Source organism: Littorina saxatilis, linkage group LG4 (assembly GCF_037325665.1).
Source record: "Littorina saxatilis isolate snail1 linkage group LG4, US_GU_Lsax_2.0, whole genome shotgun sequence".
Lineage (NCBI taxonomy): Eukaryota > Metazoa > Mollusca > Gastropoda > Littorinimorpha > Littorinidae > Littorina > Littorina saxatilis.
In genome coordinates, this window is record NC_090248.1 from 8,264,506 (window position 1) to 8,274,505 (window position 10,000).

The 10,000-nt window shown below is 44.0% G+C and overlaps 1 protein-coding gene across 1 annotated transcript in view; it reads left to right on the plus strand.

Moving 5' to 3' along the window:
• Nucleotides 1–7,174: 7,174 nt before the first annotated feature.
• The window catches only part of LOC138963646 (atrial natriuretic peptide receptor 1-like), a 44,411-nt gene continuing 41,585 nt past the window's right edge, over nt 7,175–10,000 (plus strand). The window contains exon 1 of the mRNA XM_070335491.1: nt 7,175–8,495. Coding sequence (XP_070191592.1) covers nt 8,046–8,495 — 450 coding nt within the window. The 5' untranslated portion in view covers nt 7,175–8,045. The remainder of the gene's footprint in view (nt 8,496–10,000) is intronic.

The following is a 10,000-nucleotide window of genomic DNA, read 5'->3' on the forward strand; positions in this document are numbered from 1 at the left end:
CTACTTCTTCTTCTTTTCTTCCTCCTTCTCCGCCTACAGGGGCTCAAAATAGACTGAAGTCGAGCTGGTGCTAGAATCAGACTGAGTGAAGTGGCAAAAGTCAGTAGTGGATGCTGATTAATTCGGACAATTACCTCGCATACTTCTGAGAGACGTGGGGTTAACTTGGTCAACGTGGAATATACATTTTATTCATATCCGTGAACTCTCGACAGATTTACTGTCACTTTTAGAATGGTGACGCTACCAGAATATGACTGTGCATAATTATCGTCAAGTTCCTGTGTTCAACAGCTTACAAATGATTCGGATATGTTTGCTCTCCAATGCGCTTCTCTCGAAACAGAGAAGGTGTGGGTGGGTGGGTGGACGGAGGGGAAACAAGAGAGTGGGTGAAGCAACCGGAGAAAGAAAAACAGAGGGTTGGGCGTTGAGAGGTCAGGGAGGGGGGGGGGGGCTTTTGTAGATGCAGACGGAGAGTTAAAGAAGAGACAGACATTACTTGGCACGGAAAGAGCCGGAGAGTTAAGAATAGGCAGACAGACAGACTAGCTGTGACGAAAAAAGAGACTGGGGTAGATCTACTTGGAGGATCACTGATCAGGCAGATACTGTTTAGACTGAGAAGAAGAGGAAGTAGTTGAACATAAAGGCAGCCACAGTATTTACCAATAACTATATAATTATATGCGCGTGTGTATACAGTGGAACCCCCATTTTAAGCCGGATTCCCCCCCCCCCCCCCCCCCCGTTTTAAGACTTCCCCCATTTTAAGACCCTGTTTTCAGATGTTCTGTTGATAACCTCTAAAAGTACCCCCATTTTACAAGATGACTTCCTCTTTTTTCAACACCTGATTTTCTCAGATTTGTTTGTTAGGTCTTAAAAGGGAGGTTGCACTGTATAGACAATCCATACACCTCACAGCACAGGTTCCTTTGTTCCCGTCACTGTATAGACACTCCATACACCTCACAGCACAGGTTCCTTTGTTCCCGTCACTGTATAGACAGTCCATACACCTCACAGCACAGGTTCCTTTGTTCCCGTCACTGTATAGCCAGTTCATACACCTCACAGCACAGGTTCCTTTGTTCCCGTCACTGTATAGACAGTCCATACACCTCACAGCACAGGTTCCTTTGTTCCCGTCACTGTATAGCCAGTTCATACACCTCACAGCACAGGTTCCTTTGTTCCCTTCACTGTATAGACAGTCCATACACCTCACAGCACAGGTTCCTTTGTTCCCGTCACTAAGTGGCAATGCCATGAATATAGCTTATACCCTCTCGCAGCTGGTGCGCTCCGTTTAAATACGCATGCATCTGTCCAGACCAAGCATAGGTCAATGCTGACGATTCCTTTACAGCTTGCCCATTGGCGGAATCAACAGCGTTTTGTGTTGCTTTTGTCGGTGTTTGTCGGTTTTGCGTGTGGCAATTTTTCATTTTGTTTTGTTTTGAGGTTTTGAGCGTCCGTGCATCTGTCCACACCAAGCAGAGATCTTAGCTGACGATTCCCGTACAACTTTCCTATTGCCATTGTGTTGCTTTTGACAGTGTTCTTCGGTTTCGCGTGGGTTTTTCACTTTGTTTTGTGGAGAGGTTTTGGGTGTCTGTTTAAAAATACATGCATTTTTCTACATCACACGGAGGTCACTGCTGACAATTGCTATTCACAGTTTGCCGATTGGACTAGTGAGCAGTGATGTGTGTTAGTTGTGTCAGTGTTCGTCGCTTTTGTGTGTAGCGATTTTTCAATTTATTTTGTTGGAATGTTTTGAGCGTCCGTTTAAAAAAAAGAGCATTTTTCTACATCCCATGCACGAACTGACGAAGGCCACTGCTGACAATGGTTATTCAGTTTGCCGATTGGAGGAGCGAACAGTGACACATGATAGTTTTGTCAGTGTTCGACGGTTTCGCGTGTAGCGATTCATCACTTTGTTTTGTGGAGAGGTTTTGGGTGTCCGTTTAAAAATAGTTTCATGTGTCTCCATCACACGAAGGTCATTGCTGACAATTGCCATTCAGTTTACCTATTGGTGGAATCAACGGTGCTTTGCGTTGCTATTGGCTGTGTTCTTCGGTTTCGAGTGCAGCGATTTTTCACTTTATTTTTTCGGGATGTTTTGAGCGTCTGTTTAAAAGTACGTGCAGTTTTCTACATCACACGAAGGTCATTGCGGACAATTGCCTTTCAGTTTGCCGATAATAGGAGTGAGTGCTGATTTGTGTTGAGTTTTGTCAGTGTTCGTCGGTTTCGGCGGCAGCGATTGTTCACGTTGTTTTGAGCGTCCGTTTAAGTATCAATGCATTTGATTACATCACACGAAGTTAATTTTGCTGACAATTCCCAATCAGCTTGTCTATTAGCGGAATCCACCGTGTTTTGTGTTAGTTTTGTCAGTGTTCGTCGGTTTCGCGTGTAGCGATTTTTCACTTTGTGTTTTGTTTTGTCAAGAGGTTTTGAGCTGCCGTGCATTTTTCTTCATCATTCGGAGGTCATTCTTGACACTTGCTATTCAGTTTGCCGATTGGAGGAGTGAGCAGTGATTTTTGTCAGTTTTGTCAGTGTTCGACGGTTTCCTGTGCAGCGATTTGTTCACTTCGTTTTGTGGGGATGGTGTGAGCGGCGTCCGTTTAAAAGAACTTCACACTTCATCACACGGAAGTTATTATTTGCATCTGTTACCGCGTGGGGTTGAAAAATCGCCCATCGACGGAAGAAACAGTCATCTGTTGTGTCCTGTGTGAGATCGTCGGTATACTGTGCGCACTGTTTTTGTGCATGCGTTTTTTGTGTGAGGTTTTGTGCGTGACGGGGGATTTTGGTTTCTTTTGTGCGAGTGTTGACAAGTGAATCGGCAGTGCAAGCAGTTTTTTGTGTGAGGTTTTGTGCGTGACGGGGGATTTTGGTTTCTTTTGTGCGAGTGTTGACAAGTGAATCGGCAGTGCAAGCAGTTTTTTGTGTGAGGTTTTGTGCGTGACGGGGGATTTTGGTTTCTTTTGTGCGAGTGTTGACAAGTGAATCGGCAGTGCAAGCAGTTTTTTGTGTGAGGTTTTGTGCGTGACGGGGGATTTTGGTTTCTTTTGTGCGAGTGTTGACAAGTGAATCGGCAGTGCAAGCAGTTTTTTGTGTGAGGTTTTGTGCGTGACGGGGGATTTTTGTTTCTTTTGTGCGAGTGTTGACAAGTGAATCGGCAGTGCAAGCAGTTTTTTGTGTGAGGTTTTGTGCGTGACGGGGGATTTTTGTTTCTTTTGTGCGAGTGTTGACAAGTGAATCGGCAGTGCAAGCAGTTTTTTGTGTGAGGTTTTGTGCGTGACGGGGGATTTTTGTTTCTTTTGTGCGAGTGTTGACAAGTGAATCGGCAGTGCAAGCAGTTTTTTGTGTGTGGAACATTGTTCTTTCTGTGTCGAGGATTTCTGCTGCAAAGATTCTTTCTTTATTTGGTGTTTAACGTCGTTTTCAACCACGAAGGTTATATCGCGACGAGGGAAAGGGGGGAGATGGGATAGGGGAAAGGGGGGAGATGGGATAGAGCCACTTGTTAAGTGTTTCTTGTTCACAAAAGCACTAATCAAAAAATTGCTCCAGGGGCTTGCAACGTAGTACAATATATGACCTTACTGGGAGAATGCAAGTTTCCAGTACAAAGGACTAAACATTTCTTACATACTGCTTGACTAAAATCTTTACAAACATTGACTATATTCGAAACAAGAACCACTCAACAAGGGTAAAAGGAGAAACAGAATCCGTTAGTCGCCTCTTACGACATGCGGGGGGCAGAGAAATAAGGATGTGGAAAAGAAGACTTTTGGTAAGTGAAATAAAGGTGATGGATCCAGTCAGGTAGAAATAAGACAACAAGAAAAGAATTGGAAAACTGCAGGGAATAGTAGGGAGAGTTTTCTTGGAAGGAAATATAGGTGAAAGGACTGGTAAGGCAGAAATAAGACAAAAGAAGAGAAGCAAAGGGGTGGGGTAGCTCTGTGGAAATACTCCCGCCGCGTGAAGGCGACCCCATGGCTGCAAAGATTGAGCTCGTGGGTTGGTGCTTAGGTGGGGTTTTTTTACCGTACAATTTAAGCCGTGCGTACTTCAAAATAGTTAAGCTATGAACAAATTGCCATGAAGTGTAAATCGAACATTAGAATTAACTTTTTGGTACCAGGAATTTACATGACTAGACAATTAAGTCTGTGTTCATAGATCTATCCAAGAATGTACCGCTGGCGTATTGTGGAATTTGCAGGCACAGTTAAAGGATTCAAAACACACATGTTGCGCAGAGAGCAAAAACTAACGGTTGTCCTGTTTGTTAAACACATTCTTCAGCCAATATTTTAATTACAACCACCGTATTTTGTGTGTTCGCTTCCCCCGCCGGGAACCGCTTGAAATATAACTTTAACTAAACACATACATAGTAGGGTACCTGGTACGAAAAACAAACTCAGGACGTATCTTGGTATATTGTATTGGGAGAAGGGGTTGGGAAGACCAAACATTAGTAATTGTATCTGGGCAAACAGAGATGGTTTTAGCGCGTGATAGGTGTTTTTGTTGTATACATAATAACGAAAGTAAAAAGGGTACTTTGTCCTTAACATGACACTGATGTCACCCCCCGCGGGTTAGGGGGAGTCCCATATTGGTTGGGACGAGAAAGAATTTACCCGATACTAACCAGCATGTCGTAAGAGGCGACTAACAGGTTCTGTTTCTCCTTTTACCCTTGTTAAGAGTTTCTTGTATAGAATATAGTCAATGTTTGTAAAGATTTTAGTCAAGCAGTATGTAAGAAATGTTACGTCCTTTGTTCTGGAAACTTGCATTCTCCCAGTAAGGTCATATATTGTACTACGTTGCAAGCCCCTGGAGCAATTTTTTGATTAGTGCTTTTGTGAACAAGAAACAATTAACAAGTGGCTCTATCCCATCTCCCCCCTTTCCCCTATCCCATCTCCCCCCTTCCCCCGTCGCGATATAACTTTGAATGGTTGAAAACGATGTTAAACACCAAATAAAGAAAGAAAGAAAGACACTGATGTCATTCATTATTACTAGTACAAGTCACAACGGAATAGCGACACCAGAGTGACACGATGTCATTTTGTTTGCAGATAATACAGGGCGCGTTTGGGTTGGCACGCAAGCAGACTGATTTGACGCTTATCATACTATACGGCACAGAAAGAACAAACAGAGATAAACTTCTGCGTTGAGGCATTTATTCGCTGAGTCAGCAAGACCGCTCTGATACGTTGCATATTGGTTTCCAGTGCGAGTTTAGGTCGATTCGCATGCTAACTGGTTTGACGGCTGATTGTACTCTCTGACACTGAGGCAAACAGTTGATTCCGTGGTACGTGATTAGCTGTGTCAGCAATGGTGTAACAGACGATACACATTTGTGGAAGGATGTCAGGGGCATGCATTGATGATTGCGATTGGCTGAAAAGAGTTGAAGAAGTATGGTTGACGATTTTTGGCCAGGGTGCGAGGGATGTTTGAAAATAAAAATCCGAACCAGACAGACAACAAACGTTCTAAAATCAGGAATGAGAAGGAAAACAAGAAATTCCTCCGAGGTAGGAAAAACACCCCCGTCCTTAGCATTCTCACTGCCACCAACTGAGCAGGCACTGCTAACAAGTGTGGTTATTTCCCTTTGACCATTAATATGTGCCTCTATAAGTCCTTGTAGAATCTTAATCCACCAATAACTCCCTAACCGTGTGTTTGACTGGTCCCAATTTTTGTAAGGACCGTCTCAGGAATGTATAGAACCTGTTCACCACGTTTGGTGACGATCGGTCCGTTCATTCTTGAGATCTATATGCGAACACAAACAAACAAACACATCGAGCGAAACCTATACACACCCCTATACCGGGGGTGTAAAAACACACACCAATAAACAAACATAAACAAGAAAGGTTAGTTTGTGGAATGTTTATATATATAATTACACTTACAGACAAAACAAAACACAAGTACATCGATCTAGTTGTCTTTGGACTGGGTGGACAAACATATATAATAATGAGACTATCAAAAGAAAAATAATTCAGCTCAGTAATGCGTTGACTTTTCGATATCAAAATATGTTGAAAATAAAGCTCTCGTGTTTCGCTCCCGCAGTATGTATGTCATTGTAATTGGTTGCCGACACTAAAGACAAACAATAGCCGATCAGATCAAGAATATGTTTTTGTCTTTTGCGTATCGTTGTGTACTCAAAGTTTCCATTGATTTGATATTTAAATGGTATGTTTTATCGTTGTCATTCAGGGCAGTTCTTTTTTCATCTCCTCGTCTGTGCATTTAGTTCTGAAATGTGATTGGACATCCTGTCCAAACTTTACACCGAACATTGATTTTCAGTCGGCGGTGGTTCTGTATGTGCATGCGTGTACGTGTGTGAATATGTTTGCATGCGTGCCTGTGTGGCTGTCAGTGTTTGAACGTTGAGATCGATGCAAAGTGTACGCTTTGAAGATGACTTGAAAGTGTTGAGCAATCGTCATGCCAGTAGGAGATGCAAGCTGTGACATAAGGCTTCAACCCGCAGTGCAGAGCTAACATTACTAATTCAAACTAAGCCAAGGATAAAATCAAAGCTTTTGGCTCAAACCTGAACTAAAGTCGCACTTGAAGCGTGTTTTTTTTTTCCTTAAAGAGAACAGTAAGAACGCTGTTTTTTTGTGTGCACAGTTTAAACACGTTGACTCCGCAGAACCGTTGAGAGAGACTTTCGTCAGTGGCACGCACATGGCTTGTTACACACAACGTGTGTGTGTGTGTGGGGGGGGGGGGGGGCAGCAGGGTTTAAGTTCTGGGCGGAGGGGGGGGGGGGGTGTAGGGCGGAGGGAGGGGGGTGGGGGGCTGGGGAGTATAATTATATTGGTTGTAGATCTAGTAGAAAGATATGTAGGTAGTGAGCATACAAGGGTGAATTAGCTGGTTGTTACCTACGTACGCACATACGGGACGAAGGTGGCAGGGCCGCTACTTAAGAGGTTATATATTATATACATGAACGTAAGTGCGGAGATAAGCACATCTACAGGTGGACACGGCAAGGTAATATACAAAACTAAGACGCTTTAGAGGTATTTATATATATTTATTTAATTTTCTGAATACATGAACAGGATCATTTTTACTAGCGTTCTTCGTCGTCAATGTTGCTACAGAATACTCGCTGCAAAAAAACGTTGGATTTGCGGAGACAATTCCATGGCCTAAAATATATCTGCCACTGCCCGTGATAATACCCTGATAGAAAGCAAACATAACATTATGTCTGATGCTGTGAGGGAATAATAATGTACTATCGTGTCGGGTGATGTCTCTCAACCTCCAACAGATCACTATGCTTTGCGTACCCATCACGTAACCGTTGACAATGGGCGCACTGCACTCGAAATCGCAGCTTCCGTGTAGGTACGTTGCTACTATCGATGGATGTACACTGTCTATGTTGCCGTTTTATGCAGACAACGGCTGTTTTGGTTCAGGCCCATTAACAAGCGGCTTGAGTGATACCATTTGTCCTAGGCATGGGCACATGTTGTGACGTGAGCTTCACATGATGCCTATGTTGCCCACGTTGATTGGATTTTTGGGAAATCGATGATCATGCATCGTTAACATCATCGTTTTGTCAACGATAGCAGTGTTGTTTGATTTATTGTTGTATTGTGACAGTGTTAAGCAGTCTGGTGGATATTTTCCGATTCGTTTGGAGTACTTATATCTTCAAGGAGCGTCCATCGTTTGACTATTCGCCGATGCATTCACAAATTGCAAACGGAATACGACCTCGCAATTATCAGAACATCTTTGAGGGTGAATCATGTTATCTTCTGTGACTTCTCCGAGAGAATTCAATCGTATGTTATTGGAAGGCTGCGACATGAAATCAACAGCAAGAATCGCAGCATCTTCATCAAGCATGTGAATGGCTGAAACATCGTGAAAGAACAATTAAGGCCAGCCAAGGTTTTTGGATTTTACCCACCAAGGAAACCATGGACGAACGCAAGTCCCCAAGTTTCCCCCTCCCCCTTCCCCACACCCTCCCCTTGCCCCTCCTCCTCTTAGCAACCCCTTTCCTCCTCTTCCTCTTCCTCTTCCTCGCTCATCCCTGCTCTTGCCAAGAGAACAAGAACATCACCTTCGGAGTCATCCTGCCTTGCAACAACACGTACTTCTGGTCCTTACCCAGAACTCGCTTCGCCGTGGAGTTCGCTTTGGAGCACATCGAGAAGAATCAGCTGCTACCCGCTTGGACAGTGCAGGCGGACTACCGCGACTCCAAGTGTTCGGAGACTGACGGTCCTCTGGAGGCCATCGACATGTACACGCAGAAAACGGCCAACGTGTTTTTAGGGCCGGCGTGTGATTATGCGGTGGCCCCGATTGCCCGGTTCACCAAGCGCTGGGAGATTCCGGTCATCACGGCTGGCGCGTTGGTCAAGGTGGGCGGGAGTTTGCAGACATTTTTTATTGAAATGAATAGGTTGATGAATGAATGGATGGATAGGTGATTGGAAGATTGGTTGGGGGATAGAGAGAAAGGGCCGGGATGGGGGGAGGGGGGGTTGTTGGATAGACAAGTATATGAATGTTTTAATTGTTACTTGTGTAAACATGAAGGTTACTATAAAATTATTCCCATGCCTATTTTAGATCGTAGGAGAGCGAGATGTTCCAGGTCTCAACTTGTCTAAAGCCAGCTTTATGAGGGCGGTGCCCATCTCCACTACATCGCTCCCTTTGCCATATCCGGCTCTATCTAGGGTCAGGTGCTAGTATGTCCTTGCAACAACAGAGAATAAGTTGCTAGTATATCCTTGCAACAACAGAAAATAAATGGCTAGTATTTTCCTTTCCACAACGTCGAGTAAATGGCTATATCTTCCTTGTCAAAACAGAGTGTTAATGACGAGTTATCCGGGACGCGCACACAATAGTTGGCTAGTTCTCATAGAATAAATGGCCAGTTTGCTCTGTGAACCGTGGACGGATATTCGTCACATACCACTGCATCCCTCCTACATCTAGCATAGATTGATGGCAAGAGAGACCCAGCCTCAAGGCCGTTGTGGCCACCGAAGTTTAAAGGCCCACTCCGCCTCGTTAAAACAGTTCGCTTCACTGTCCCAGGCTTTATTGTGGGATAATACATGCAGCCCTCCACTTGGTCACATACCAAAAGTGAACAGCCCGGAGGATTTTTTTGTTCAGTGGTATTTTGTTTGTATTTTTTAGAATTAATTTCGTAAAAAAGCACTGGGTGCCTTTTTCGGAAATTAGTTGATCAAACAATTTCAACTCACCACAGCAAGCAGCAGGTTTTTGATTTGTGACCAGTGCCATTTCGGAATTAATTCTTTAAAAAAAACATACGACTGTACAGAGAGAGCAACCAGGCTGTTCATGTTTGGTATGTGACCAAGTGGAGGGATAGCCATCCCTTGTAAAAGCCTGCCCAGCTCTCAGACAGTGAAGCAAACTATGTTCACGAGGCGAAGTGAGCCTTTAAAGCATCGGCACACACGTACCTCACTGGTTGTGGCCGCAGAGTTCAGCGACTGTGATCTCCCAAACGGCTTCCTGGTCTGGGAACACGCCACATTGTCGTTATTCGCCTTCCTGATCAGCCAAATAAATGCCGTTTCCGCACAGCGGATAATGTTCTCTCACCCTTGCTTGTATATATATTATAGACGATGAACCTTGTCTTTCTTGCCCAGTATTGATTTGCCAATTTATGTTAAAGCGGTCATTATTTGAGCCCGAAGTACACTTCGCGAAGACTTACCACATTCATATTTACCGAACATTCAGTGCCAAAGCTTCTTGCAAGAAAGTTCGCGAAGTAATCTTCGCCCAGTTAAGTTGAGGCTTACATGTCCTTTGGCCATTGCCATATATATGAGTACCGTGTCATCTCTGATTGAGCTGATTTAGTAGGATAAAC